General features: G+C 36.9%; 13 protein-coding genes across 13 annotated transcripts; 6 read left to right on the top strand and 7 right to left on the bottom strand.

Annotated features, from left to right (window-relative positions):
• The first annotated feature begins 423 nt into the window (after window positions 1-423).
• B0P05DRAFT_635571 (uncharacterized protein) lies at window positions 424-1,476 on the top strand. Its single transcript, XM_051583598.1, has 2 exons — window positions 424-602; window positions 660-1,476. The coding sequence occupies exons 1-2, from the start codon at window positions 451-453 to the stop codon at window positions 1,339-1,341; spliced, it is 834 nt and encodes a 277-aa protein (XP_051436990.1). The 5' UTR covers window positions 424-450; the 3' UTR covers window positions 1,342-1,476.
• Window positions 1,477-2,072: 596 nt separating this feature from the next.
• B0P05DRAFT_465995 (uncharacterized protein) lies at window positions 2,073-3,170 on the top strand (the record flags this gene model as incomplete). Its single annotated transcript, XM_051574303.1, has 4 exons — window positions 2,073-2,748; window positions 2,794-2,961; window positions 3,012-3,085; window positions 3,132-3,170. 4 exons carry the CDS (start codon window positions 2,073-2,075, stop codon window positions 3,168-3,170), a joined length of 957 nt encoding a protein of 318 aa, XP_051436991.1.
• Window positions 3,171-3,175: 5 nt separating this feature from the next.
• B0P05DRAFT_578082 (ALIX V-shaped domain binding to HIV-domain-containing protein) lies at window positions 3,176-5,171 on the bottom strand (the record flags this gene model as incomplete). The annotated part of the gene is made up of 5 exons (XM_051581832.1): window positions 3,176-3,254; window positions 3,398-4,046; window positions 4,103-4,347; window positions 4,403-4,629; window positions 4,689-5,171. The coding sequence occupies 5 exons, from the start codon at window positions 5,169-5,171 to the stop codon at window positions 3,176-3,178; spliced, it is 1,683 nt and encodes a 560-aa protein (XP_051436992.1).
• Window positions 5,172-5,533: 362 nt separating this feature from the next.
• On the bottom strand, window positions 5,534-5,831 carry B0P05DRAFT_578083 (BRO1 domain-containing protein; the record flags this gene model as incomplete). The annotated part of the gene is made up of 2 exons (XM_051581833.1): window positions 5,534-5,594; window positions 5,647-5,831. 2 exons carry the CDS (start codon window positions 5,829-5,831, stop codon window positions 5,534-5,536), a joined length of 246 nt encoding a protein of 81 aa, XP_051436993.1.
• Window positions 5,832-9,410: 3,579 nt separating this feature from the next.
• Window positions 9,411-11,064, bottom strand: B0P05DRAFT_595095 (uncharacterized protein). The gene is made up of 6 exons (XM_051583099.1): window positions 10,873-11,064; window positions 10,786-10,818; window positions 10,639-10,738; window positions 10,387-10,579; window positions 9,970-10,341; window positions 9,411-9,902 (listed from the first exon to the last, which is right to left on the bottom strand). The coding sequence occupies exons 1-6, from the start codon at window positions 10,901-10,903 to the stop codon at window positions 9,426-9,428; spliced, it is 1,206 nt and encodes a 401-aa protein (XP_051436994.1). The 5' UTR covers window positions 10,904-11,064; the 3' UTR covers window positions 9,411-9,425.
• A 391-nt stretch (window positions 11,065-11,455) lies between these two features.
• Window positions 11,456-12,239, top strand: B0P05DRAFT_532732 (peptidase S24/S26A/S26B/S26C). Its single transcript, XM_051577124.1, has 4 exons — window positions 11,456-11,650; window positions 11,711-11,817; window positions 11,862-12,030; window positions 12,076-12,239. Exons 1-4 carry the CDS (start codon window positions 11,519-11,521, stop codon window positions 12,208-12,210), a joined length of 543 nt encoding a protein of 180 aa, XP_051436995.1. The 5' UTR covers window positions 11,456-11,518; the 3' UTR covers window positions 12,211-12,239.
• Window positions 12,240-16,217: 3,978 nt separating this feature from the next.
• On the bottom strand, window positions 16,218-17,393 carry B0P05DRAFT_532736 (uncharacterized protein). Its single transcript, XM_051577125.1, has 2 exons — window positions 17,306-17,393; window positions 16,218-17,207 (listed from the first exon to the last, which is right to left on the bottom strand). The coding sequence occupies exons 1-2, from the start codon at window positions 17,366-17,368 to the stop codon at window positions 16,380-16,382; spliced, it is 891 nt and encodes a 296-aa protein (XP_051436996.1). The 5' UTR covers window positions 17,369-17,393; the 3' UTR covers window positions 16,218-16,379.
• On the bottom strand, window positions 17,381-18,863 carry B0P05DRAFT_532738 (trypsin-like cysteine/serine peptidase domain-containing protein). The gene is made up of 2 exons (XM_051577126.1): window positions 18,212-18,863; window positions 17,381-18,169 (listed from the first exon to the last, which is right to left on the bottom strand). Exons 1-2 carry the CDS (start codon window positions 18,807-18,809, stop codon window positions 17,868-17,870), a joined length of 900 nt encoding a protein of 299 aa, XP_051436997.1. The 5' UTR covers window positions 18,810-18,863; the 3' UTR covers window positions 17,381-17,867.
• A 44-nt stretch (window positions 18,864-18,907) lies between these two features.
• On the bottom strand, window positions 18,908-22,613 carry B0P05DRAFT_532741 (Saccharopine dehydrogenase-domain-containing protein). Its single transcript, XM_051577127.1, has 17 exons — window positions 22,369-22,613; window positions 22,160-22,324; window positions 22,020-22,104; window positions 21,900-21,967; window positions 21,697-21,843; window positions 21,571-21,649; window positions 21,384-21,520; window positions 21,165-21,329; window positions 21,031-21,116; window positions 20,633-20,985; window positions 20,455-20,581; window positions 20,167-20,386; window positions 19,968-20,108; window positions 19,749-19,928; window positions 19,616-19,699; window positions 19,265-19,564; window positions 18,908-19,215 (listed from the first exon to the last, which is right to left on the bottom strand). The coding sequence occupies exons 1-17, from the start codon at window positions 22,597-22,599 to the stop codon at window positions 18,955-18,957; spliced, it is 2,829 nt and encodes a 942-aa protein (XP_051436998.1). The 5' UTR covers window positions 22,600-22,613; the 3' UTR covers window positions 18,908-18,954.
• A 724-nt stretch (window positions 22,614-23,337) lies between these two features.
• Window positions 23,338-24,002, bottom strand: B0P05DRAFT_532746 (uncharacterized protein). The gene is made up of 3 exons (XM_051577128.1): window positions 23,815-24,002; window positions 23,628-23,768; window positions 23,338-23,584 (listed from the first exon to the last, which is right to left on the bottom strand). Exons 1-3 carry the CDS (start codon window positions 23,905-23,907, stop codon window positions 23,447-23,449), a joined length of 372 nt encoding a protein of 123 aa, XP_051436999.1. The 5' UTR covers window positions 23,908-24,002; the 3' UTR covers window positions 23,338-23,446.
• On the top strand, window positions 24,003-24,643 carry B0P05DRAFT_532748 (uncharacterized protein; the record flags this gene model as incomplete). Its single annotated transcript, XM_051577129.1, has 1 exon — window positions 24,003-24,643. A coding segment is annotated over exon 1 (314 nt), but the record flags the coding sequence as incomplete, so codon positions are not given.
• On the top strand, window positions 24,331-25,603 carry B0P05DRAFT_532755 (MT-A70-domain-containing protein). The gene is made up of 4 exons (XM_051577130.1): window positions 24,331-24,643; window positions 24,684-24,749; window positions 24,798-25,172; window positions 25,229-25,603. Exons 1-4 carry the CDS (start codon window positions 24,394-24,396, stop codon window positions 25,369-25,371), a joined length of 834 nt encoding a protein of 277 aa, XP_051437001.1. The 5' UTR covers window positions 24,331-24,393; the 3' UTR covers window positions 25,372-25,603.
• Window positions 25,604-25,850: 247 nt separating this feature from the next.
• Window positions 25,851-26,842, top strand: B0P05DRAFT_532759 (uncharacterized protein). The gene is made up of 5 exons (XM_051577131.1): window positions 25,851-25,987; window positions 26,040-26,109; window positions 26,160-26,180; window positions 26,253-26,383; window positions 26,438-26,842. The coding sequence occupies exons 1-5, from the start codon at window positions 25,925-25,927 to the stop codon at window positions 26,732-26,734; spliced, it is 582 nt and encodes a 193-aa protein (XP_051437002.1). The 5' UTR covers window positions 25,851-25,924; the 3' UTR covers window positions 26,735-26,842.
• The last annotated feature ends 155 nt before the right edge of the window (window positions 26,843-26,997 follow it).

The raw sequence follows: 26,997 nt of genomic DNA on the forward strand, positions 1-26,997 counted from the left end.
CTATCTTATAACAAAAGACAACAAATATTGTTCCAAATTAGAATTGCATGTTACTTGTCTCATTACTGTTTACCTTCGTCTTTTTCTGCAATCTCACTCTTGAACCTCCCTCTTGAACCTCCCTCTTTTCAATAATAACAAGAATGTCTTTTTTATTCTTTTTGCAGAAAGATAAATTTATGGCACTTGGACTTATTTTGTTACTATAAAATACCTAAAGAGAAAAGAAACAAAAGTAGTCTATGTGCTTCCTCTTTTATGATAAAGGATGGCTAAAATACAAAATCAATTTTGATTGGCGATGCGAATGCTTATAGTATGTAGGGACAAAAAGGGCCCAATTTGTAGGGTCTTCAATTATCTAATAATGAACTGAGTTTTTCTTTATAATTATCCTTTTTTTTTTCTCACTCCTTTTTTTTTTCCACTTTTTCTCTTTAACTTTGCGAAATGAATGAAACCTCTTTTTTAGCCATAAATTCTTCTGGTCGATCTATTAATATTTTAAATGACGAGACTACCTTACCTACCACTAAAACAACAAACAATAAAAGAAAATACCATTGTACTGAACCTGGCTGTGAAAAAAGCTTTACTACCAGGTAAGTCATACCTATAGCGTATACAGATATATTAAATCAAAAAAATAAAAAAAACAGTGGACATTTAGCTAGACATCATCGTATTCACACAGGCGAAAAGAATTTCCCTTGTTTTTACCCAGGCTGTTTATCTCGTTTCTCACGTCAAGACAATATGATGCAACACTATCGTACACACATGTCAAACAACCCAAGGCGCATACCTAAAAAGGGCTTGGAAGATTTTCATCTAAAGCCCAAATTGCATGCGCATCAGCGTATCAGATCAGATCCTTATCATATTGAAAGACCATTGACGATTGACCAACACTTGGACAAATATTATCAACAACAGCAACATTATATCTCAATAGATAAGCACAGAATGCCCCCACCTTTAGGTGCAGTTGCTCTGCAGAAACAGCATACGACACCCACAATAGATTTACCTAAAGAGCCTATCTTGTTCTATCAGCATAAGCCTTTGCTTTTTAGAGAGCAAACAAGTCTAGTATTTCCATCTACTTTATTACATCCAAAGCATCATATCGACCATACCAATTCTTTGTCTTTATCGCCTACTAATACTACTACTAGTACTACTACCACCACCAGTAGCAGCAGCAGCAGCAGCAGCAGCAGCAGTAGTAGTAGTAGTAGTAGTAGTATTGCTTCTCCTTTAACAGATACACATACAGATGAACCAGATACAAAGACAAGTTTGTTACAATTAGCTCATATCGTGAGTACATTTGGTTAAGTAATAAAAAGGGGGGTTTTTTTTAAAAAGGACCCTTAGTTGTGGCTATGTGTTTCTCCCAGTGTGTTTAGAGGTCCGAGAAAAGGGAAGAAATTCAGGGTTAAGAAAGTATAGATCAGCTGCCTCTATCTACCTAAAAAAAAAGAGAGGGGGGGGGACGGAGAACGTGTAACCATGGTGATCTATTAGAGTTCTTTGTTGCAGTCAAGTAAATCAATAGTAGCTATTTCAATTCTGTCTTTATACAACAGTAAACGAATTAGTAAAGGATGTTCTTCTATGTAGTTGGCTAAAAGCAGTAATTTGTTAGAGCAGTCACCTTATAAAGCTTTCTTCCTGCCCTCTTTTTCTCTTTTTTTTTTTCAACGCGTCTTCTGCACTTTTCTTATGGACTCTTCGATGGAAGTTCTTAAAGCACTTATTGCTCGAGTAGCAAGAGCTTTTTATGAGCCCAAATATATCGCCATATTAGACGCACTGAACGGAGCAGCCCCAAACAGCAACGGGTAAACAGTTCTTTAGACAAACTTCAACTAAAGACTATCTTAGTGTCAAGGAAGAAGACCTTGTATATACTTTAAAAATGACACCTCGAGATATTCATAGAATTTGTGGTAAATTAAAAGAAGATCGACTGATCAAGATGTAAGCCGAGAAATACTACCATGCTTGTGTATATATTGATCATCATCAGGGCCAATCGAATGGAACCTCGAAAACAAGATCAGCGTATGGTCCCAAAAACCTATTATTATTTAGACTATAAAGAGTTCGTGGACGTGGTCAAATGGAAAATGTATAAAATGCAGACAATTGTACGAGACAAACTGCGTACTGAATCCGAAAATAAAGGTTATGTCTGTCCCAACTGTGAAAAGCAATTTACACCTCTGGACGTGTTATCCCTGGTAGACATGACAGATCAACTCTTTCACTGCGATCAATGTGAAAATGTCTTGGTCGAAAACGATAATGCAGAAAATGTCAAGGGCAGTCAACAGACACTCACACGCCTTCGAGAACAATCTCAGCCAATTATCTCTCTATTGAAACAGACGGATTCCATTGTGATTCCTTCAAATTATGTATATAAACATGTGGCTGGCAAGGCCAATGGTGGTAATCGAGATGAATTCGAACTGGCAGTCGCACAAGATACAGGAGCAGGTCAAGGTGATATTATTGTAGATCTTCAGATGGATAATGAGGCAGCGAGACGTGCCAAGATGGAAGAAGCAGAACAGAAAAGACAGCAAAACGCATTACCTGTCTGGCATCAACAGTCGACTATTTCTGGCACCAGTTTGGTTGGTGTGGATGGACGTGCAGATGCTATGGAAGATCATGAAGAAGATGATGCATTTGAAGAAATTCGACCTGTGGAAATGGATGCAGATACAGAAGATTGTGCGTATATTCTTTGCTTGTCATTTATACTGACTCTCTTGTTAGATTATGCAAAATACTATGAAAGCCTAAGTAACAATAATAATAATGGTGATATTGAAGAAGAAACATTTGAGACAGTGCATCAAGAGCAACCAGAGATATTTGAGGAAACAAACAATAGTGGTTCAGGAGAAGAATTTGACGAGGATGAAGATATTCCACTTGTGTCTGGTAAGCAATGCCTTATTAATATATATACATATATATGCTAACTATACAAGTGAATGGCAAAATGATCCCATTAAATGAAGTTCAAGAAGAGGACCAAAGAAATATGACAACAGATGAATACAAGGTAAGTTTATGTTTCTTTTCACTTTTTATTCACTGTAGAAATACAGGCATATTATGAAGCATGGGAAAGATGGCAAAATAACTAAAAAATCTACCAATGAGACCAATTGGTTCTTTGTTGAGATCCTTCTGGTTGAATAGACATGTTACTTATTCCCCTTGTCAATTTTCTGTATGTAAATTAATAAATAAACAATTTTTAAAGAAAAGCTTTTACCTCATCATTTGGTCTGATTCAGCTTGTCTTCGAGCACAATAATCTTTGCAAGTATCACAAAACTGCGTTAATCCTTTAGCATGTTCACCATAAAACTTGAGTCCCTCAGATAAGTTTGTCTTGATTTCTTTGTATTTAAAATAAGCCTGAGTCAAGTTTTGTAAGGCCTTTTCTCGTTTCGCATTTCCACTACTGTTGGAATTGTCTGTTCTTGCTTTATGCTGGTAATAAGCATCATGCAATTGTCTCAATACGGTGCTTTGCTGCTCATCTTGTTGATCGACTGTCATGATAAAATGATCGTATTTTCTTAGCTCTTCTATAAACAAATCTTCAAACTGAGCTGCTTCAATCTTGACAATGGGTGACTTGGCAGTTAATTCTGCTGCTTTCTTGAGCAAAGCAGGTGAGATATCATCTGCATTTGAAGCCTTTTTGACTTGGTTGATCAAGTCTTTTCTTAATCGAATGTTTTGATTCATATCTTCAGTAAGTCGCTTGATGCGCAACAGACTGTCTTGTCCATTCGTATCATTCTCATTATCATTACCACCGTCTGAAGAAGGAATTGAATTTTCGAGTTCTTCTTTTGTCAGTGTCAAGACGTCAATAATATTTGCCCATGTATCAAGCTTATTACGGACAATCAAATCCGCCTTTTGGGCAGATAAAAGTGTTTGTCGATGCTTTTGTCCTTGAGCTGTTAGTTGCTGTGTCAACAATTGCGATTCTGGTCTTCTCCAATCTATAATTGATTAGTTAGTATAGCTTGTTTTTTTTTAAAAAAAAATCTTATGCTACCTTTAGAGAATTTGGTTCTCAAGGCTTCATCTGTTTCATGTTCTTCATCAAGTACATTAAAAGCCTCTTCAAGAATTTCTCCATTTCTTGAAGAAGCCTTTTGAACTTGCTCCCAAATATCATAAAGTGATTGTGATCCGCCACCACTTCTCACTTCAGCAGCTTGTCTTAGAATAGAGTCAGGTAGACCTGTGGTATTTTCTGCTGTAGCAAGCAGAGCAGGTAAGTTTAGAGATGCAATAGAGCTATGCCAATCCATGAGTTTGATATCACTTGATCCATTTTTCTTTTTTTTTTTACCTATGGTATACGCCAGTAAGTTCTTCCAACTTGGATATGATGTCTTCTTTGACCAGTCTTTCTTTTCTGTCCATATAGACACTAGCTGCCTGATGCACAGCAAAAGGCACTAGCTTTTGAAACAAGGGTAAACCAATCACTGGGTGTGGTGATGCCTCTATTTTTTCAGCATTCATCATGAGTGATACAGGGTCTGAAACTTCAGCAGGAGGAGCAGCCTTGACCATCTGTGTTTTCAAGATGACTGGTAAAGAAGAAGGCGGGGTATCGTTTCCAAATAGATCACATCATTGTCTTTTTCTGCTCTGGCTAAATTTGTACTGATGATTTGCTGCAAGGGCTTCAGATCGTTCATGACAGCAGTGGAGCCTTGCATTCGAGCGAACCCTGTGGATCTGACTAGATCGAAGGCACGTCTTACATAATCAGACGATAACTGTAGACGAGCCACTTCTTCTCCGTATTTGTCTTGTGAGATACATTCACAGGATTTTCGAAACTGAGCTGCTGCATTGAAATGGAGTGCTTTGACTTGCATATGAATGATCCATGCTTTAGGATATACAGCCTGAATAGTCGAGTTGGATGCAAATTCATAGGCTGTCTCATAAAACTCGGATACCTTGAAAGCCAAGCGAGCAATGGTTCCATCTCGTAATTGATCCATGGCTGCCTTTTGCCAAACACATTCTTGTGCCTGTCCAAGCATCAAGTTGATAAGTGTCTGTAATGCATATGATGACATGTCAATCGTGGGTGCAATTCTCATTTCAGGCACAACTACGTTGAGTAAATGTTGAAAGCAACCTGCAGCATGCTACGATAGAATAAGATACATTTGTTTTTTAAGTAAAAGATCGTTTCATTACTTGAAAATAATTGCATGCTCTCTTGACACCTTCTGTAGTAGATCTGTTTTCTGCAATACCAAGTTGACTATAGACTGCACCAATGGAATAGAGTATACACGCCTTTTCATAATTCATGTTTCTATGCGATACTGAAATATAGGTCAACAATCGTCTATTGCGAATCTATTATTACCTGGTTTTTGCGACTCTCCTCCTACAGATACCAAATACCAAGGAAACTCAATGCCGACCTAAAATTCATGAGTATATATTATCTAGTTCACTTGATACAAACATCAATAGGAAACTTTGCACTAATAAACACAAGCTGAGCATAATACCTGCCGCAATAATAAGACACAAAACGGTTGTTTTTTATAGCTTATTTCTTACTTTGTCAGTCTGTTTAATGCCTTTTCGTTTGTCTCCATATAAATACAGTCATTTCTAAGCTCATCGAGCACACGAAAGTCATCAGTGTACAAGTCAGGATGTTCTGCATATCCATTGGAAATATATTCTTTTAGATAAGGTGCCCATGAAACTTTCTCTGTTTTTTTTGGCCAACAAGCCAACATATTAGTTGTGGTGGTACTTTCTGTTGACTCAAAAGACGAGGCATAGGACTTTTGTGAAGAAGGTGAAAACATAAGTGAGAAAGGCGAAACAAGTCGGGGTTTGTTCAGTTCGATGCGCTGTTTGCAATCATTTTATTTTTTTAGAGCTGTCCATTTTAGGGGGTAGATTAGTTCAGATCTTTGGACAAAAACAACAGCTAAACCCTTTGAGTTTATGTCTAGTACACCTATTGACCTCACAACCCTCGCATGAAAGCCTTATAGGCTGAAAGAACTATCTTTCTATGAAGATAGCGATATACGACCACAAAAAAAGTGTATCTTCGTATATTTAAAGCATCGTTTTTCCATCGCTGAAACGTATGTTCGAACTGCAAATTTACTCCTTGTTAAAAAACGTCATTCTTTGTTGATACATACCTCTTTTAATATTTCGATTACTATTGTATCCTTTGGGATTTATACATCTCTCTAGCTATTATATCGATTGAGGTTGATATTTCTCTTTTAAAATATTGTTTGTTACTTTTTCGCATTCATCTTTACCTTTTTTTCTCTCACAAGTGCTTCAACAGTAAAAAAAAAGGACAACAATACATACATATGTTTGCCTTTTCCTTAGGCGATATGAATGTATCATACAGCCTGTTTATGCCCGGATAAATAAGCCAAATAACTACAAACCATGTTTACTAACATATGGGATACCTTTGGAGTTGATTTGGACCGAAAAATCCGACATGTCTACAATGACCAAAATATGCATTTCGACCATAGGGTATTACCCATGAAAATCGTTGGTTTCACAACCTTCGATCTTATTTTTGACGTTACAAGACGAAAAATAGAGCTATCGACAAGCTTAGATACTCAAAATGTGCGTCAAAAGCTATAGTTTTTGGCGAATGTATTTGCTTACTGACTGTACTATAAAAGTAATCAGATATGAGCTAAAAACCTCAAAACATTTTTGCTCATTGACATAATATTTTGTTGGCAGGAGCTTAATGATTCTTACATGAATAGAACTAGAAAACAAGGATCTATAACCTTTATCACTATACTAAAGCTGAATAAGTGCGTCTTCATATAGTTCTCAGCAAAGGCTCAGTTTTTTTAATGATTTTATTTGCCGCACGTATTAGTGGTTTTGGGAAGGACCCACTAAAAGAGGTGCTCGACAATTATTTATTGTAAGAAAATATAAAGAAAAACAAAATTGGTACGATAGTACGAAAGTAGAAAAATATAAAAGGAAAGAAGAGCAGCTATTGCAAGAAAAGACCTCTCAAGATGAAAGGTCATTTTCAGCAGCTATACGCTTAATTTGATAGCGAGTGCTGTGAAGAACAGAGAGATAATGGAATGGTTGGTTCTGCATGGTATGGGCCCAATGGGCCTTCCAGATCTCAGAGAGACCGATCAAGGTTACCATAGCTATTGAAGCAGGACAGTTTGTTTGAGCCGGAGTCCGAGAAAAATTGAACGATGCAAGTGCATCAGGGACTAGATCCAGAGAGGTGCCAGGCCACAGAAATCCCCTGATCAAGACATTCCAGAGCGGAAATTTTTTGGGGCAGCGAAAGAGGAAGTGATACACCGTTTCCTGATCACCATACAAAATGCAGGCAGCAGTAGGGAAGCGAGCAGGAAAAACCTTGGATAGAAGTAAGCGAGTGGGAATCTTGTGAGTCAGAAATCGATACATCACATTTCTCTGCAATGTTGTGATAGGTATGCGCCAAAAGTACTTCCCAGCCGCAGAAGAAACTTCTTGCCGGGCAATGATATCAGACAAGGCAGCTTGTGTGATGACCTTACGGAAAGTATGGCCACCATTTTTGAGAGCAACAAAATTTACGTTGTCAAATGGCAGTTTCAGTGTACGCACAAAGGAAAAGAAACCAAGAGACCGCTAGATTGCAGGAATATGCACAGGATTGTATAAGTCTAATGAAGTACGAACAAGGCATTGACCAAAAAATGGTTCCAGGTGACAACGAATTTGATTCATTGCTTGAAAATATTTCCTAACACTACGCCGAATATCCAAGAGAAAAGAAGAAGCCGGTATTGATGCCAGATAGTGACTCTGTGAATAGTACTCATACAGATAGGAAGCTGCTACTGTACGTAACTTGAGAGGCAAGTTAAAATTGTTGAATGGTAGAACAATGGAGCGTAAGAGCAGTAAAAGACATTTGATAAGATTTGACATGTATATATACTGTTTCCTGGGAACAGCATCAATTGTCTGGCAGCACATGGTGATAGTGTTACTGGCCAACTGCCTTAAATGGCCTGACTGCGAACGAGGAAAGAGCAGACCCAAGAGCAGATGTTCAGTCTGGAGCAAAGCACGGGTATGTGCTGCTAGAAAGTCTTGTATCAGAGAACGTTCAGCTTGAGGACACAAAAAAGGATGAAGCCAATGGTAATACAGTGATTTTTGCTGAGAAAACAAGTCAAGAATGCCAAGGCCACCATGCCACTTTGGTGCAGTCATCGTTTGCCAACTAATGCGAGGAAAGATTTGCCGGTTGACAAAAGAAGTAATGACAGTTCGAATGGTATTAAGGATTGCTTGAGTGGTAGGGATCACCCGCAAAATATACCAGCATTTAGATAATAAAAGCGAACTGGCAACTGTATCTCTACCAACAACAGAAAGATTGCGTGAGGCATGAATATCCGCCAGTTGAGTCAGTGATCGAGTGAGGGACGAAAAAAAGTGAGCGCGCTGGTCCAAGGATTGGATAAGGGGAAAACCTAAATAGATAATGGGTTCAGCATCTGTACGGCACCATATCTTAGGAATGTCAATGGCTTGTAGAGTAGTCAGCCATTTGTCATCTAGATTGTGACCAGAGAGAGAGATTGCTCGCACTTTATGGTAGTTCATCTTGGCATTGGATGCTTTACTGTAAGCCTGTAAGTGAAATTGCATTCTACGGAGATCACGAATGTTACGAAGGAAACCTAAAATGCCATCAGCATAGCTAAGCAATTTGATAGCAGGTAAGGTGATAGCTTGACTAAAATCATTATGCTTGAAGCGATAGCCAGAAAATTGAGTGTCATTCAATATCGACTGGAGAAGTGTCTCTAAGGTAAAATTGTACAAAATACAAGAGAGTGGGTTACCTTGTTTGAGGCCTCGGCGCTTTGGAACCAACTGCTTAGAGAGCCAACCATTGATGTTGATACAAATGGAATTATCTCTAAACAAGGTAATAGTGCTGGCAAGCAGGGTCTTTGGAAAACCAAAGTGTAACAACACTTGCTTGAGATAATTAAGGTTGACACGATCATAGGCCTTTTCTTGGTCTAAAAGAATGCCAAGCTCGATTTTTGATGCAACTGAACGAAACCAAATTGCTTTCATTTTTCGCTCGTTTCATTCTCCGCTTCAAAGCCGTTTGTGTGTGGCTTTAAACTTGTTGAAATATTGACATTTCAAAACGGCTAGCAGGATGTCTTGGTCTTAAGAACCATGCTTTGCTCTTATACATGTCTTGCTTTGTCTAAGACAATTTCTATTTTCCTCAACTACTGGAATATGATTTTCTTTAATAGAAAACAATCGGTTTATTATCAAATGACACAATGTTTACTTCCATTCGCTATCCTTCTTTTTGTGGTGCTTTTCCTTCTTTCCCTTACGGTCATCATCAGAATCTGAGTCAGACGAGTCAGAGGAATCAGAGGAGTCGCTTCCACCGTGCTTCTTGTGCTTCTTTTCTTTCTTGTCTTTCTTGTCTTTTTTCTCCTTCTTCTCCTTTTTGTGTTCTTCATGGTGAGAAGCAGCAAAATGTTGTTGTTGCTGAGGGGGGCATAGTGCTGTTGTTGCTGTTGTTGTTGCTGTTGTTGTTGCTGTTGTTGTTGCTGAGGGGGAGCATGTTGTTGTTCTTGTTGAAGATAGCCCGAGGGAATGACAAATGGCTTGGATTCACTTTGTTTGTGCTTGTTTTTTTCTTCTTCCTTTTTATCAAAGTGCTCCTTGAGTTCATGAGCACCCCAAGCAGAAAGACCTAAAGCAGCAACACCAGCTAAAGCGCCACCACCATACTTCTAAAAATACATCGTCATACCTTGTTAGAATTTGTACATCTAAATATAGAATATATATAGAACTTACAGCCCAAGTGGGAATTGTGCCTCTAGCCTTGGCTTCTTCAAATTCACCGGGAGACATCTTTTCTGGGTTAACAACACCATTCTTATCAATCAACTCGTTGGAAGCTACACCACTGTTTGGCATAGAGCTGTTGCTTCTTTCAGGATAAGAGACAGCAGCAGGAGGTGTAAAAGGTGGAGGACTTCCGGCACCATAATTTTGAGGAATAGGATTAGCAGGGCCTAAAGAGGCAAATGAGCCTTGACGACTGTCTGATTGGTTATGGCTAGATGAGGAATAGTGCGAGCTAGTTTGGGAATAATGTGCTTGTTGACCGCTACTCAAGTTCATATCACCAAAGGATGATGTAACAGAACTAACGGAGCTAGTGCCCTATTTATGCAATCAATACATGCGCCACTTTGTTCTACAACTTACATTGAAAGAGATATTCAATTTGAGTTCACCATAGGATTGTCCGGCGCTGGACTTCAACTGAACCCATTTGGATTCATGGCCTCGATTGTAGACATCATTCAAAGGAACTCTTCCTGTAGCCACAATACCACCTTGTTGAGGGTGTTCATTGACCAACTCGATATTCAAGTATTCTTGGCCTTCACGAACATCACTAAATTAAACAAGTATCAGGTTGTTGCTCGAAAAGAAAAAAGGAAATATGACGCTTACCATGTTAATGTATTCTTCCAGTTAGGTTGAGGTCCACTTTCAGAATGAGTTCTGTGCTTATCAGACTCTTGAATAAAGCAACCGACAAAGAGTCGAGCATCTATTGAATGGCATAAATTAACTTACATTGAGTACTCGAATACTTACCATTCAATCCAGAAGGAAGACCGCGTACGGTTTCTAGTGAGGGAAAAGGCGTATTGGTTTCATCACCTAAATACTCTCATGACTTACCGGGAGCAACAGTTAATTTTCCAATAGCCATTTTTAGAGTATATAAAAATAAGAAACAAAAGAAAAAGAGGAATAACCGAAATTAATTAAGATAATTTTACGTATGCTATTTAAACAAGGCAAACCTCCGCTTGCGGTAAAAGAAAAAGTAGGGCCTACAAGCTATGGTTTGGTTCGCTTTGCCTTGTTGATAATTACACAAAAACACGGTTTTTCTCAGAAATATTGAAAGTATTTTACAAAAATCGAGTGATCCATCTGGATGCCTTGGCAATCTTACCTAATCAGATGACGAAAATATCATTTCAATCAAAATGGCATTGCAAAAACTAACAGTGAATATTATGCCCAATGTCTCTTAGATGTAGTTCTATTATCGTTTAATTATTGTCCCATCAAGAAAGAAGCTTTCTAACTTGGCGGTTGAGCTATTAGATGCTTCAGAAATTTACTTTGTCTCCCAGCCTTGCTTTCCAAATCTTGAAATCATAATTACAAGTCTTCCTGTCCTTCTTGAACGTAAGAGGACCGAGAGATAGTCGCTCTAATGCTATTAGTCTGTCTTTCTGACTTGAGAAAATAAGTGACTATTAATTTTGTTTATGGTGTGTTGTCTGTGCATGCTTGAGAAAGAGAATCTCTTATTATGGTTTTCTCTCGACTAAAATCAAGTCCATATACTGTCCCAGTTTTGAAAGGCTTAGCATGGGTACCAGTAGCCATATTCTTTGTGGATCATGGCTATAGCTATGCAGTCATCAGTGGTAGATCTATGCAGGTACACTGAAGAAGTCTCTGCTCATTGAATAACGCATTGTAATAATACTAAACAAAAAAGCCTACATTTAATCCAGACTCCAACATGTTGAGAAAAGACATTGTTTTACTCGACAAATGGTCAACCACGGATCATAAATTCAAACGTGGACAAGTAGTGACACTCAAGTAAGATAAAATGCAATGATACATCACAATACTAACAGCAACAGATCACCTATTGATGCCAAATGCACCATCACAAAGAGAATCTTGGCTTTACCGGGTGACACTATCGTTCCTCTTCGTAAGAAAGACGAGGTCGTGCATGTTCCTGAAGGCCATGTTTGGGTGGAAGGTGACGAAGCATTCCATTCAAGAGACAGTAATTCATTTGGCACGGTAATGTCTGTTATTTGAAGGTGCTTTTACTCATCAATAAGACAGGTTCCTATCGGCTTGGTCAATGCAAAAGTATCTTATATTTTGTGGCCACTATCTCGATTTGGCCCTGTAGAAATCAAGCCTGTTAACACAGAAAGAGTCAAGACAAATGTATTCAAACCAGGTCAACACAAATAGATGTATTATTAATTAAAAGAAAAAAAAAAAAGCTTTGTACAATTACTTTTTACATATACAGAGATGGTTAGACATTGAAAAGAAAATCAGTGACCGAAATCATAATAGGATTTATACACAGTATTCATATAGTCTTTGTTGACCAAACGTGGTTCTTGCTTGGAATACCTGTGTTTCTCGCTTAAGATTTTGGCTTGTGAAGAGGCATCAAATGGATTTATGATAGCTAGATTTAACTTTTAGTATTATTACTCATTCATAGTGTTTTTTTTCTCTCTCTCTCTTTTTTTACCTCCTTCTCGAACAGCAGGATGAACCTGAAATATGCATTTCTTCAGAATAGATTTGCATTCTTTAATTTCATCTGTAGTCATAATATCTAGAGAAAGCAACAAACAGCGACCCAAAAAGACAGTTGCTTGCTTCATATTGTGCTGTTGACAATATTGCATCATAAATAATTTAGGTTGAGGTTCTTTTTGCTGCCAACAGTAATCGCCCATCTTGTTAATCTTTTCCAATGAAAGAGTATCAATATCTATTTCAAAAGTACCAAAACATTCTTGGACAATATTTTTGATCAATTGGGCTTTACGATCTTCATCAGATATGGTGTTTACAGCTACGAATGGTTCTTCAACGCTTTGGGTAGATGCAGGAGATGGAGAGGCAGTTGTGTCAGTGAAGCTGGCTATTGGTGCATCTACAGACAAAGCAGGCGTACCATCTCGACCTGAATGGTTGCCAAAAATATCAGCAAGGAATGGGAATGATCGTAAAAGAGCGTCTGATTGAGTAAGTTGTTCTTGTTGTTCAGTGGTATTGTTGTTGTTATCAGCTGCCAACTTGAGTAAATCACTATCACTTACAGGAATATAGTCAACAGTTGAAGGTGTAGGCTCATCCTCTTTAGTATTCTGTTGTTCATTTGCTTTGGTTTTTTCTTGTTCTTCTTGTAGATGCCCACCTGAGACAAATGGAACTTCTCCCAAGTCTAACAACTCTTTTTCCATCAAAGGATCTTGTTCATCATGATCATGTGGGATGTTAATTTCATACTGAGGCGTAGTTTCCACAAGAGTGTTATCCTGCTGCCCTTCTAAAAACGTATCTTCTTGGTCTTCGTTATAGTCTTCCTCTGTAAGGACTGGTTCTTGCAATAGCTGCTCTGGCTCACTCTCCTCAATACCATCATCATCCCCACCAACAACACCATCACTGTCGTAATCTTGAACATCATAGCCTGCTTCTTCAATATTACCTTCGTCTATATGATGAATTTCATCATCAACGGCTGGAGCGAGTTCATTCTTGTCAGCTTCTTGATCTACTATGACTGTATTGTACAGATCGTCGTCAATATACTCTGGTGCATTATCAGCAATAAAGTCATCACCGATGTAATCAGGCGCATCATCAATATAATCCGGTGTATCATCATAAATACTAGCTTCAGTATACTCTGATTCGACTGGTTCAACATAGATGTCATTCTTAGCGTAAGCAGGGTCAGACTCAATAACTTCAGTAGGAATTGGAGCTTCTAGCTCTGTGTCAATGTCTTGAGGTTGATTAGAGATAGTAGCCATTATGGATTCATTAGCAATCTCTCTTGATTCTACATTGTCATTTTGAAGTTCTTCTGTTTCATTGTCTTCTGTCAGAACGGTTTCTTGTTGAACATCTTCTTCTTGGCTGTTTTCTTGCAAAACGTCTTCTTTAACGTCCTTGAGTCCAATAGTTTCTTGTTGGTCACCGCTTAAGTCAGCATTCTCTGAATCAACATACTCTGATAAAGCATTTTCAGATCCAGTACCCTTTGACTCAGCTTCCTTTAGTTCAATATCCTCTTGGTAAATATCCTTTGGCTCAATGTTTTCTTGGCAAATATTCTCTGGTTCAACGTTCTCTGATCTAATACCTTCTTGCTGAGTATTTTCTGACTGATTGTCTTCTGTTTCTAGATTTACTTGTTCAGTGCCTTCTGGTTCAGCTTGTGTTTGTTCATCCATTCCAACTTGCATAGATTCATCATCAGATAATTCAAAAGCAGTGTCAAGAGCAGGCGGGATATTTTCTTTATCCATTTCATCCCATTGCTCTTCATTGGTGTATTGTCTTAAGCGTTCCGATCTATTAAATGAAATAGATGTCTCAGTAACCAATTCTTCTTCAACTTGGTCTTGCGTTATTTCTTGCATGTTCATATCGACTTGTACGCTGACTTCAGTCGTTATCTCTCCTAGAATTCGTCGACCACTTTGATCAATTTGTATCATTTCTTCATCCTGTTCTAATGAAGAAAGACTTGACATAGTTGAAGACTCCATCGTACTTGTGTTTATAGTTGAGCCTGATTCTCTTTCAGCCGCTTCATCCTCATCTGAACTATGTGGAATCACTGTAGGAATGACATGCTGTTTGTCTTTTTGTCTTTTTGCACGAATTGGTGTTTCTTGATCATCTCTTTCTCTCTTTTTACCCTTGAAGGCATCGTCATCACTGTTTGATTTCAACATAACATCAGCAATTTTCTGCGGCATATTAAACAAATAACCTTCTAAACCAAGATCAAGGGATTCAAGTGTATCTTGCTGCATCAAAGAATCAATGCAAGCCTTTTGACCCATCGTGAGTGATAGCATCTGATGAATGCCGGTAGATGTCACTTCCCAAACATTCAATTCAAAAGATGTATCTTTGCTTTGAAATACAGCTGAGAGTTGAAGTTCTTCATCATAAAGTGTTGTTGTAGGTGGTATTAATTTGGTATCGATAATGGTAGCAGTTGAATCAAGACTTGGGTTGATGATTTTTCTTTGTTTGGTGGTAGAATCTCCTTTTGTTTCGACTATTTTGATATAAGGTTTTGAGAATTGGTATTTGGGATTGTTGTCTTTTGGTTTTTCTTGCGCTAATGCCACTGTCATTAACAAACTATTGTAAGAACGAGCACACGACAGCTGAGTGATGGGATCTATTAAACAAAAGTTGTTAAATTTGGTTTTTCTTTCTTTCTTTATATTTACATCCAGGATATTCGACAAAATCAGAAATGTCGATTGGGACTCGTAGTCTGGATGCTTTGTAAGAATACACATTGGCTCTGACACGGTAAATAAGAATAGAACCTAAACTATGTCCAAGCAAGATTTGAAGATCACTATGACCCATACGTTTGTCTTCTTTATCAGGTGGCAGTATACAGATAGAAGTAACATAACCTAATTCTTTTGTGTTGCTTTCGTCTGGTTTGAAAGGCTCAGTAAGCTAAATAAAAGCTTAGAACAGAAAGATACTTTACATATATACTTTACTTCTACATGAATTTCCTTGGCTGCATGATTGGTACCAAGCAAGACTAATGTAGTCCCGTTTTCTTTAGTTCCAATCACCATGACAAATGAAGGTTTTCTGACATCATAGAAACCTTGTTTGTCTTTAAAGATCTATTATTACGGATATAAGCTATACAAATCAAACTAAACAGCAATAATACTTGCCACATCAAAGGGAGATTCAGTGATACTTGCTGCTGTTATGTCTCCTTTGGGCAACTTCTTTGTATCAATCATGATTGTCTTCTTTTCTTTTACACGATGCCACAATATGTAATTTGATTGTTCTGTGTCATTTCCAAGAATAACTAGAATAGGCGAGTCGCTGTCTTTACACCACAATACTTTTTGTATTTTTTCAATCTAATACAGATCAGAAGTTGTGTTATTTGTTTATAAGAATTACCTGTATTTTAGTATTTGCGTTAATATCTGATAAAGTGAGTCTAGTCTTTCCGTAAAGCGGATCACAATAGACATATTCAATACTGTCCTGGTCAAAGTTGAATATTAAACCGGGATCCAAGTCAAAATTAATCTTTTTCCCGTAAACAAGTGTTTGTCTATATTCATTCATAATTGTAAAGAAAAGCAAAAAAAAAAGAAAAAGAAAAAGAAAAAAAGATAAAGCAGTCTGAGTTTAATACCAATAAATGGACGCGATGAGAAATTTTTAGAATGTTGCATAAGTCAACTTTTTTTTTATTGTTGAGAGGACATTTCATATATACAAAGAAATAAAAAAATAGCTCTCTTTCTCTCTGCTTTTGAGGGTAAAGGGGAGGGGGTATTTTTAGCATCATTTACATCTTGATTAGATTAAGCGGACAATTAAACGAGAATTAATTGTAATGGACTTGGGCGGTGCATGAATGCATCAGACCTCTTTGGAAGCACTCTTCTAGGTCGTAATGGACCAACAATTTTCTGAGAACGCATCATATTTACTTCAGCAACAATCATTCTCAAATAAGCAGCATTAGCTCGAATATCCCGTGTGTGATGGTATGCATGAACAGTAGGTTTTTGTTTCTCTTCTTGTTCTTGCTCTTCTTCTTTTTCTTGTTCTAACATTTTCTGTAACCTTTTTGAGGGTTTAGAAAGCGTTTCAATCAAAGTCCATTCCTTTTCAGGTTCTTTTGACATCCAGTTTTCAGTGTGTTCTGTAGGCGGCGCTTCAAAGATACGAAATGTCTCAAGTGGTACATTTACCAATTCACTATCGGATGAAGACGGAGCATTTCGTTTTGTCTGGACATAATGATCGCATAGAATATCAGATAAAGCAGCTTTTGTACTGATACTATTGTTCAAGACGGACTCATTTTCCATATAGGAAGAAAGACTGCTGTCTGAACTACTACTACTACTACTACTGCTACTACTGCTACTACTGCTACTAGAAAATGAACTACAGGCGTCAGGATGATAGTCTTGAGCACAATCAATTGGGTTCGCAGGCACAATGATATCTAGTGAGGATGTTTGTGTTTGCGTTGTATGAGGTGTGGTGCAGGGCATGAACCCGACTGGTACCTTTTCTTCTTTACAGGCTGGTTCGTTGAATAAACTACTGAGAATTGTCAAGAAAGAGGTCGTATTTGGCTTAAGAGAGAAGAATGGGTATGGAGTATGAATTTTGTTGTTCTGAGTAGGTAACTATAACGTTTATTTAAGAATACAAATTATAAAACTTCATTATTGCCTGTCAAATAAAACAAAGAAAAGTTTTTTGTGTGTATAGTAAATTCACTTACCAATTTCTTTTTACGCTTAGGAATAGAACCATAAGGTGAAGGTAGCTTTTTATGAGCAATCATGAGAAAATAATTAAAAAAAAAAAAAGGTAAGAAATGGATTTTCATTTTAGTCCTCCTATTTATATATTATCTGTTGCGGGGGTCTAATTCAAGGAGAAAAAAGGGGTGAAAAAGTCTGCTAGTTGAATCACATGAAGCACAAAGTATATAGTTGATAACCAAATCATTCAAAAATGTTCATAAGGTTGCATATGGCCCATTCTTTCCTTTTTCCTTCTTTTTCTTTTAATATCGACTGACTTATTCCAGGTTTGTGTAAAATGGCGAGTTGTGTTTGTTTAAGCAAAAAAAGGCAAAAGTGACAAATTCAGTACCAATTTCCCAAATCGTATTTGAATACTTGAATTCAGGTGAGACCAGCACGGGTTGGTTCTCACCTTAAATTGCATCATATAGAAAGTTTAATTTGATGACACACGTGGACAACAATACACACAAATGGTGCAACATCCGCAAGATACCAGTTTTTCCTAATGTGGCAATATACATAAAACAAGTTTTATAATAGTAAAAGACAGGATATAAACATCAACAGTGATCTACGCTGAGAAGAAGCATGACTTGCTACGGGTTTGTATACATTATTAAGCAGCGCTTCTTTAGAAAGCTGAGTGCTGTTCATGATCCATTTTATATGTACATAAGGCTTAACAAAAGCATTGACAAAAAGAGTAGATTCACTTTGATGAAAAGGGCATGAAACTTGATTGGGATCAGGATCATATGCATTCAAGATACGATTCAAAATGCCTGCAAAATAATATGAATTGCTTCCGTATAGTTTAGTGACCAATGGACTACCTGCATATACATTAGCAAATAAATAGAGCATCATCTACTCACCAGAATCACCATGACAAAGATTTGCTTCAGAATGAGTCAGAATTATACTGTGATTAAAGTTATCGTCATGGAGAACACCCGTTCGGGATGAATTACACTCGGTGTATTGCAAAAGATCGGCATGAGGTTGTTGGTAACCCGTGTAACCCATACCCATTGTTTCGAGTGTCGCTATTTCCTGGTCTGCAAGAAGCGGAATACGGTCAGTGTATTCATTCTGAGGTAGTGGTTTAGTGAGCTGTAAGAGTCCAATATCATAAGGAACAATATCTGTCCTGTTAGACGCATAGACTTGTGTTTCCAATTGCTTGTTTGAGACATACAGTGGGTGTAAAACAATCTGTTTGATGGTCGCATACGTCTGTTTCGAGAATTCTCGGCTACCATATCCAATCAAAGAACCACTGGTACTATCTTCAATGCAATGTGCAGCGGTTATGATCCATGCCGGGTCTAGTGAAATGATTGTACCTCCACATAAAATGGGAGTTGTTAGTGTAACAAAGAACGGGAATTGTTCAGAAGATGTCACAGCTCTTCCGCCTGACATTGCATTGACAGCAGCTAGAAGAGATATAGATAGAATGAAAATATTCATATTTCAAATAGACATGATTATCTATATAAAAAGAAAAAAAAAGGACAAAAAAAAAAATTAAAAAGCAATAGTAAAAAATATATATATATATATATAATAAGGAGTTCAATGATATATCGTTTACTATCCTAATAATAACTCATGTTTACCACGTATTTGAACCCGTTGCTTCTAAACGATTAAATTGATAAGGTTGAGATTTCTCAACAAATTGAATACCCTTGTATTCAAGTTGCTCAAGAATAGGAAGATAAACATGAGGCTGTGTAGGTCGCAAGACACCTCTTTCAGGTATCTTTTGGTCTAGTACTAATTCTACAGCCATAGCAGTAGGTAGTCCCACTGTATCAGCCATGGCTGTATGCTTCTCATTACCGTATTTGATTAATGTAGAAGTAAGTGTTTCCTGTACAGGTTGCATGAGTACGATTAAACCAAAAATAATCATTATTTACCTTTTTACCAGAACGGTGTTCAATACCGAATTCATGATGCATAGCTACCATATCTTTTTCTCCTTGTTCGTATTTGAGCTTTCTTGCCAAAAGAGTAGAAAAGAGATCTAAAGCAGAGTTTCCATTCAACGAGCTTAGTTTTCCATCATCAGAGGAAAGTAAATAATCAATAGCAGACCAAGTCTTTTCAGTCATAGGGTGATCCTTGGATAGGCCCAACTTATCTATCATGCACTGATACTTTTCTTCTGTAGACAAGGGTGCTGTGTTGCCTGATAGCACTAGATCAAAATAATTGGACTAAAATAACGAGTAAGAAGTTGTCCATTGGTATTTATGTCGTATACTTGCCCAAGTCTTGCATGAATCAGCTATAGACTTTGATTGTTCTAAGAAGCCCAATTTGCGGAAAGCATACAAAAGATCGGAATAACCCTATTTATAACAATAAACATACGATCCTCTCTCTCTTTTTCCCTTTTACCTGATATCTAAGTGTACCACGGAACATGGTGTCCATATTCGATAATTCTCCAAGACCATAAATATCTGCATATCCCAAGGAATTTCGATTGGCCAATCCCTCAAATACAAATCCAGCATAAGGAGTTTGTACAACAGGGAAATGCTCTTTAAGCAAGTTGTTACCAGAAATTGTATGCTCCTGCAATTTTTTAGATACGCGTTGCTTGACTTTATTTACCTTTCCATTTGCCCAGTAAAGAGCATCGTTCCCACTGGCTGTCAACACGCCGCGTGGAGACCAACTAAACTTGTATCCAAGTGGTACATTTGAAGCCTCAGGGGCAGGAAGACCGCCGCACCAAGAAATGAAGGAACGAATCTATACACACACAAAAAAAAACAAATATAAGAACTTACACAAGTCTTGATCAACAAACCTTGGCTCCATTCTTTTTAGCTTCATCAATAATCTTCATAGCAGACATATGGTCAATACCAGGATCTAAACCAACTTCATTCATAATCAAAATACCAGCTTTTTGTGCTCTTGATTCGAGCTCTTGCATTTCGTTTGATACATAACTTGCAGTTACCATGTCTTTTCTTTGTTCTATACAGACATTGGCAACTTGTGTATGCAAAAATGCAGGCACGAGACTATATGTGTTTGTTAGTTTTGTGTACTTGTGAATTCTTACACACACACACACACACACACACGGTACCTTACTACGACATCGGCTTTGCTTACAAGGTTAGTCAAAGCAGTATAATTCGAGATATCTAGAGGAACAGATTCCGCATTAGCATGACCAGCGACCAATGCTTTGGCTTCTTGAACCACATTGCTTGCTAATAAGAAGAGTTAGTTTGTCTTACTTGCATTAGCGTCCACTCATTTACCAACTACGATGTTGACATTGTTACGCTTAGCTAAATGTTCCACCAATGGGCCTGCAACCATGCCCGAACCCAATAACAAGACCGTTTTTTTATCGCTGCCATTTTTAGTAATTTTTGAAGAAGAAGGCAACAATTCCTTTAAACTTTGATGTGGGCTTGTCAAATTTCCTTTGTCAGCAATTACCGCGTTACGCAAGAGAGGCGATAGGTGATCAAGTGGTGGATTAGAAGAGTTGTGAACCATTTCCTTGATAAAGGGATAGAGGGCTTGACTAAAATGTTCACTGCTTTCAACGGGAAGTTCAGCAGGTAAAATATCAATACCCATGATTTGAATTCCTTCTCCTTCAGCACTGTACGCAAAATTGAGCTTATAGAATCTATTCAGGATTACTTACTTATCGTGTTCCTTATCGTTTATCGCGTCGTAATAAAAAAATCCATTATCGACATTTGTACTATGTGATAAGCATTCGAATGCACCCTACATAAACATGAGAAATATGCATATTTTAATTTTATTTTTTAGTACCCTAATGTCGCACACAATATCAGACAAAGTCATCATTTTGCCCTTCTTAATCAAGCCGTTTTGCTTTTGTTTTTCAATTTCTTTCAATTGCTGATTTGTCAATAAGCGTGGGTATCTGTTATCCCAATAAGCGCCAGTGACAACACAATTGACATAAGGTGCAACCTATAAAAAAAAAATAGGTTGAAAAAATGAATGTCAAGATAGATAAGGTCTTACCTTTTGATGGAAATTAGATAGATAGTTATCTGGATGGGTGATATAATCATCATAATGCACCAGTGTCTTTCCGTCTCTGTGTTCAATATAGTCCTTGACATCTAATTGAGTCGCATACAGCCTGTCTAATCTTGGATCTATTATGAAGTAAGAATGAGTATACACACAAGACTTGCTATAAGCTCACTCTTGTCATTGACTAGTTTGGCAAGATCATCTGGAGGTACAAATTCATGAGGAACTTGTTTAAATATTTCCATAGCACCCTAAATCATTTTATAAGCGATGGACATAAACATATTCACTACATTACCTGAGCAACATTGCCTGATCCTGTAAAGGCATAAACTAGAGGGCCAAAGTCTTTAGGTGTTCCTTGCTCTGTAATAGCATCTCCCATTCGATGTAAAGCAGCTTTAGCTTCTTTGAGAGTTGGATAAGCATGTGCCATTGAAGTATACTATAAAGTTATGAATACACATATAAGAGATGTATATATATATATATATACTATACCATAAAAGGTGTACTATAGCCTAACCCAAGGAATCGATGGCCCATACCATGGAAGGTATCAATCATGCCTGTTCAACATAGTATGAATAAACAGCCCCTCCTTTTTCTATATTTCCTTACCGGCGTTTCCTGCAAATTTACCAAAAGCTACCAATCGTTTTCCTGTTTCATCCTTCATGAGCTCATAATCTAAAAGACGGATGTTCTAAATGCCCAAATTAGCGCAGGTTTCCCACGACGTTGTGAGAAAAAACATTTACCTTGTCAAGAATGGCTTGAAGCATAGGCATATTCTTTACATTGCCCTTGTGAGTATGCGAAAAGAAGATATATGTCTTGTCTCCAATCAAGGAAGTTTCAGGTACTTCTTTAATACCAAGTATAATGTCTGCCCTTGAAAGGTCCTCAGTGATAATGGCTCCTACCTACATGTTTTTGTCAGGGACCAAATAAACAATGATTTGTTTACCTTTTCAAAAGACTCGTTTGTAAAGATACGCTTTGTACTGGGTTGAACATATACTTGTGTACCTGTTTCCTTGATCAATTTCTTTATTGTGTCTGGTGTTAAAGCGGATCTACGCTCCCACCGGCTTTTATCTTCACGTCGGATACCAATGGTATTGGTGGCATAATAGCGTTTGGATGAAGATATGAATATACGCTGTTGCGTAGGTTTAGATATGAATGTAGATAGCATAACGTAAAGTAAAGAAAAAGAAAAAGGAAACGTAAACACGATCCAGCTTAAATACATTTCAGAAAAAGGAAATACAATTATCTCACGATCAGCTGCCTACTTCTGTCACTCATTTCAGTAGTTTCAAGTACAAAGTTTCTTAGAGTCAAAAGAACGAATTTTCTTAAAGTTAAAATGGGACAAGTTTTTCAAAGATAAAGACAATGTTATATATTTTAGAATCTATTTTTTTTATTACTATTTAAAATGAATATTATTTTATGCTTGTTCACTCAAGAAGGATTTCCCTTCAAATCAACAACTATCAATATTAATGGCACACAATTACTCAAGCAAAGCAAAGCAAAGGATACAAGTTGCCATAAACATTGACAGTTTATTTACAAGAATGTGTCTAGCCATCCAGCAGACCTAAAAAAAGGGAATCTATTAGTAAACTATATAACAAAGAGCTATATAAAAAAAGAACTATAAGCTTAATAGATTGCTTTCTTTGTGCACGTCAGGCTCATTAAATCAGTTTTTTTTTTTAAATCAACACGTATGATTAAGACGGAAAATGTTATACATCCTTCGTACACTTTAAAGACAATCCAAAACTTCGATAGAAAAAAAAAAGAATAATAATAACTTACCAACTAGATCACAAACAAAACATGAAAACTTATAAAAAAAAAGTTTTTTTTTTTCACGCTCCTTGTTGCTCATTAAATAGTTATGTTTTGTGGCTTATAAAAATTTTTTGTTAAAGGTTTGAAAGACAGTTCCAATGACTAACTTTATTAGAAAGAGGTGTTCAGGTACATTGAGAGGCCTGCCTCCTCCTTTTTTTCTTTGTACAATAACATCAGTCCATAGGTACACTTATTTTGTATGTCTCTTTGACTCTTTTTGCAAAATCTGCATAGCCTCCTATCAGTTTTTGGTTGTTTAAATCGCATCCTTCATAAATAAAAGGTGATGTTCTGTGACTTGTATTGAACTCCTTATCATTCAATCAATATAAATTCTTATTCATTTCTACTTACCTGTTGTAGTTCTCGAGAGCGCTCGGCCCATTGTTGCTTTATGTATGCACTTACATCCACTTTAATATGAGGATATTTATTCGTCAACATGTCGCCTACTCTGACTGCATTAGAGAAATATGAGCAAGTTAAGAAGCCTTCCTATAAATCTTGTTAACTTTTTATCAATAATATTTTTTTTATTTACAATATGGTAACAGGCTGTTTTCTCGGGAATAGCATGGTCCAAACCTTCCACATCATTGTCTATTGTCTTGCTAAACCAAGAAAATAAGCCCATGATTTTCTGTAAAACTAAAAAAAAAAGAAAAGAGAGAGAAAGTCGATTACATTCTGTGAAACTATTATTAAACAACCAATGATGTCAAGTATGAATCCAATAGGGTTAAGCGAGAGTTTTTTTTTCTCTCTTTTCTTTTGCTTTATGTTTGATTTTATAGACTCAGAAAAGTATTTTTCGAGAAATATAGAACCTTATCAACTCATTAAAGGAGAGTTTGATGTGTGTAAACCATACTTTTACTCAAAACAAGACCGTGCTGAAAAAGAAGGGCCACAGACAAAAAAGAGAAAAAAGAACAAAATAAGCAAAGAACCAAGTGAGACAGAGATTGAGACAGAAAAGAGACATAAAGAGCTAAGAGATACGTTGCTAAAATGCCTTCAAGAGCTTCTCAATAGCTGGCCTATTCACTTGAAAGAGAAAAAAGTGCCATGTATCAGCAACACAGAGAATGATACGATTGATTTTCCAAGTATTCAACATATGGTAGAAATGGCACACCAAAAATTTAGTTATCAAGAGCAAGAACAGGAAGTACGTTCATTTGAATTTACCTGTGATGTGACAAAAGACCTCGATTTGTTCTCTGTATTTGATTTAATTTGTATAAACAAATCTATGAATGAAGTCAAGTTGTTGCAAATCACACCAGCTGCTGTTTATTTGATACCTCCAAAATCCACATACTTAATGGGTTCAATGACAAGTAGTTTAAATCAATTAGGTACATATGGTAAGTTTGACTTTTTTTTTTAAAGTTGACTCACATGCAGCTCAAGTTCAGAGCATTGGAGGTGCTGATCTTATTATCATGGACCCTCCATGGCCAAACAAAAGTGGCAAGTAAGGTAAAGATCTGCGCTTCATTGGTTAATCTTTGTGAATAGTAAAGCGATCGTCTCATTATGATACCCAAGACATATATGATTTATACTCTATTCAAATGCCAAAACTAATGGCAGAAAACGATTGTATTGTAGCCATTTGGGTCACAAACAAACCAAAATTTCATAATTTTATTATCAACAAATTGTTTCCTACATGGAAACTAGAATGTGTCGGTGAATGGATCTGGTTAAAGACAACAACACAAGGCGAATGTATATTTCCTATTGATTCTGAACATAAAAAGCCCTATGAGCAATTGATAATAGGTAGACCTATGAGGCATCCTGATATGAACACACGCAAGTCTTTACCAAGATCCCATACTATTATCAGTGTGCCCAGTGTAAGACATTCAAGAAAGCCTCCTCTTGAAGGTAAGCACAGTAATCTATTGCTGACTTTCTTTCGTTTGATTAATATTTTTATGAAGATGCATTACTCCCTTATATAAACAAAAAAGACCCCGTATGTTTAGAGTTATTTGCTCGACATCTGAGTCCTGGATGGATCAGTTGGGGTAATGAATGTCTAAAGTTTCAACACCTTAATTACTTTGACAAACCCATTGAATAAAAGAAAAAAGTAAAGATCACAATGCCCTTATGATACTGAGCTTTTCTTTTAGAAAAAGAACATATTGTATGATTAAACAATAGAGTTGCTGGTTTTTATGCATCTACTTTGATTCCCGCTTCTTTGTTGCATGATGACAGCTCGTAACTGTCATTAGAATAGCTTCTGTATTTAGATACATTTATAAACCAAGTTCTTAATAAAAAGAGAGGGAAACTTGCTCCTTGATGACATATTAATTGTGTGCCTATTGACAATAATTTAAACTAAAAAAAAATAGAATCCATTATATTTTCTCAAAAGGAATGCCAAACATGTACATGAGATATTTCTCAATGCTTGAACTGCTCTCTTTATCATTTGCACTCGAATTTTTTTTTATTCAAAATAAGCACAATAAGGGTCAAGCTCGAAAAAAGGAGTCAAAGATAAACTTAAAATTGAAAAAAAAAAAAAGATCGGAGGCTAAAGTCAAATGAGACTTCCTTTGCTGTGGGCCCTAGTTGTCCCGTCTTTTTTTCTTTTCGTATTTTGACATCCCCTTGGAATCACTATGTCGTTCTTGTTACGTCCTTCCTCAAGAGTAGTTATCTCAAATACAGCTCAAATCATTAAAGTAATGAAGAAATAAAAAAATGCAAATATGGTTGCTAACTAGTGTTACTTAGAGACAAGCTCACAAAAAGGCTAATATTCAAGTCAAATTGAACGAGTTTGTCGATGGTCTCGGTATCCAAGGTAACATGGAGAATAATAAATTGGACATACACTAACGATTTGACCTATAGGAGAAATTATTGCTGTTAGACGTATGTAGAAAACATGCTTATTATTCTCGGTTTTGATTTGAATGTTTAATGGGGTTCTTTTTTTATATATAGCTGGATTGATGCGTAACATCTTGTATCCTTCGGGTAAAGCTTCTTATGTCGACAAGAAGCAAGCCAATAATTCAGAAAATGGTATTTTGGAAGCCACTAAGGAAGCTTCTTTGGATGCTCAAAGATTACAGGTAAATATATATACAAATATAATAGTCAGTGGACTAAACATTAGATGGGATCAGGAACTCGCACAAGAGTCAGAGCAGAAAAAGAAGCAGTTGTTGGGCCATTTAGAAGGCGTCCGAGAACTTTCATTTAACAGAGCAGTCGTGCCGAACAGTGATCACACCTTCGGATCAGTCACGGCTGATGATTTGATTAGCAAACTAAGGGAGGAATACGGTTTGGAAGTCGACAAGTCAACCATTGAGTTCAAGTCCGAAGGCGGTCGTATTAAGTCTTTGGGAAAGCATCAAATTTCTGTCCAAATTGGACAAGAAACTGCTGAAATCAATGTGATTGTCAACCCAGCAGCTTAGTAGACTACAAAGCCATATTGTACATACAAGAGCCACTTCTCATTCACTTTTCTTGTTTCTCTCATGTTTTAAACTACAATAAAAATGGATAAAATACATATACAGACATCAGTAGAAAAGTGCATATACACACATAGACAAATATATTCTCGTATAGAGTTTAAATGTACCTCCTTTTTAGTTTTGCTCGTGCATACACTCGTACATACATACATATATATATATATATTATTTCTTTCTCATTTCTTTTCTTTTCTTTTTCT

This window comes from Gilbertella persicaria (genome assembly GCF_025201335.1).
Source record: "Gilbertella persicaria strain CBS 190.32 chromosome Unknown B0P05scaffold_10, whole genome shotgun sequence".
NCBI lineage: Eukaryota > Fungi > Mucoromycota > Mucoromycetes > Mucorales > Choanephoraceae > Gilbertella > Gilbertella persicaria.

Coding starts and splice junctions, on each gene's coding strand:
- B0P05DRAFT_635571 (XM_051583598.1), top strand. CDS start 451: ATGAATGAAACCTCTTTTTTAGCCATAAATTCTTCTGGTCGATCTATT. Junction 603..659: donor GAAAAAAGCTTTACTACCAG/GTAAGTCATACC, acceptor TAAAAAAAACAG/TGGACATTTAGCTAGACATC.
- B0P05DRAFT_595095 (XM_051583099.1), bottom strand. CDS start 10,903: ATGGCTATTGGAAAATTAACTGTTGCTCCCG. Junction 10,819..10,872: donor AAAATTAACTGTTGCTCCCG/GTAAGTCATGAG, acceptor TTCCCTCACTAG/AAACCGTACGCGGTCTTCCT. Junction 9,903..9,969: donor GCACAATTCCCACTTGGGCT/GTAAGTTCTATA, acceptor ATGTATTTTTAG/AAGTATGGTGGTGGCGCTTT.
- B0P05DRAFT_532732 (XM_051577124.1), top strand. CDS start 11,519: ATGGTTTTCTCTCGACTAAAATCAAGTCCATATACTGTCCCAGTTTTG. Junction 11,818..11,861: donor GGACAAGTAGTGACACTCAA/GTAAGATAAAAT, acceptor TAACAGCAACAG/ATCACCTATTGATGCCAAAT. Junction 12,031..12,075: donor ACAGTAATTCATTTGGCACG/GTAATGTCTGTT, acceptor TCAATAAGACAG/GTTCCTATCGGCTTGGTCAA.
- B0P05DRAFT_532736 (XM_051577125.1), bottom strand. CDS start 17,368: ATGATTGCTCATAAAAAGCTACCTTCACCTTATGGTTCTATTCCTAAG. Junction 17,208..17,305: donor CTAAGCGTAAAAAGAAATTG/GTAAGTGAATTT, acceptor TAAACGTTATAG/TTACCTACTCAGAACAACAA.
- B0P05DRAFT_532738 (XM_051577126.1), bottom strand. CDS start 18,809: ATGAATATTTTCATTCTATCTATATCTCTTCTAGCTGCTGTCAATGCA. Junction 18,170..18,211: donor TCTTTGTCATGGTGATTCTG/GTGAGTAGATGA, acceptor ATGTATATGCAG/GTAGTCCATTGGTCACTAAA.
- B0P05DRAFT_532741 (XM_051577127.1), bottom strand. CDS start 22,599: ATGCTATCTACATTCATATCTAAACCTACGCAACAGCGTATATTCATA. Junction 22,325..22,368: donor CAAACGAGTCTTTTGAAAAG/GTAAACAAATCA, acceptor AAAAACATGTAG/GTAGGAGCCATTATCACTGA. Junction 21,117..21,164: donor ATATTGTGTGCGACATTAGG/GTACTAAAAAAT, acceptor ATGTTTATGTAG/GGTGCATTCGAATGCTTATC.
- B0P05DRAFT_532746 (XM_051577128.1), bottom strand. CDS start 23,907: ATGGGCTTATTTTCTTGGTTTAGCAAGACAATAGACAATGATGTGGAA. Junction 23,769..23,814: donor AAACAGCCTGTTACCATATT/GTAAATAAAAAA, acceptor CAAGATTTATAG/GAAGGCTTCTTAACTTGCTC. Junction 23,585..23,627: donor GCTCTCGAGAACTACAACAG/GTAAGTAGAAAT, acceptor TTGAATGATAAG/GAGTTCAATACAAGTCACAG.
- B0P05DRAFT_532755 (XM_051577130.1), top strand. CDS start 24,394: ATGGTAGAAATGGCACACCAAAAATTTAGTTATCAAGAGCAAGAACAG. Junction 24,750..24,797: donor TCCATGGCCAAACAAAAGTG/GCAAGTAAGGTA, acceptor CTTTGTGAATAG/TAAAGCGATCGTCTCATTAT. Junction 25,173..25,228: donor AAGAAAGCCTCCTCTTGAAG/GTAAGCACAGTA, acceptor ATTTTTATGAAG/ATGCATTACTCCCTTATATA.
- B0P05DRAFT_532759 (XM_051577131.1), top strand. CDS start 25,925: ATGTCGTTCTTGTTACGTCCTTCCTCAAGAGTAGTTATCTCAAATACA. Junction 25,988..26,039: donor ATACAGCTCAAATCATTAAA/GTAATGAAGAAA, acceptor AGTGTTACTTAG/AGACAAGCTCACAAAAAGGC. Junction 26,110..26,159: donor CGATGGTCTCGGTATCCAAG/GTAACATGGAGA, acceptor TTTGACCTATAG/GAGAAATTATTGCTGTTAGA.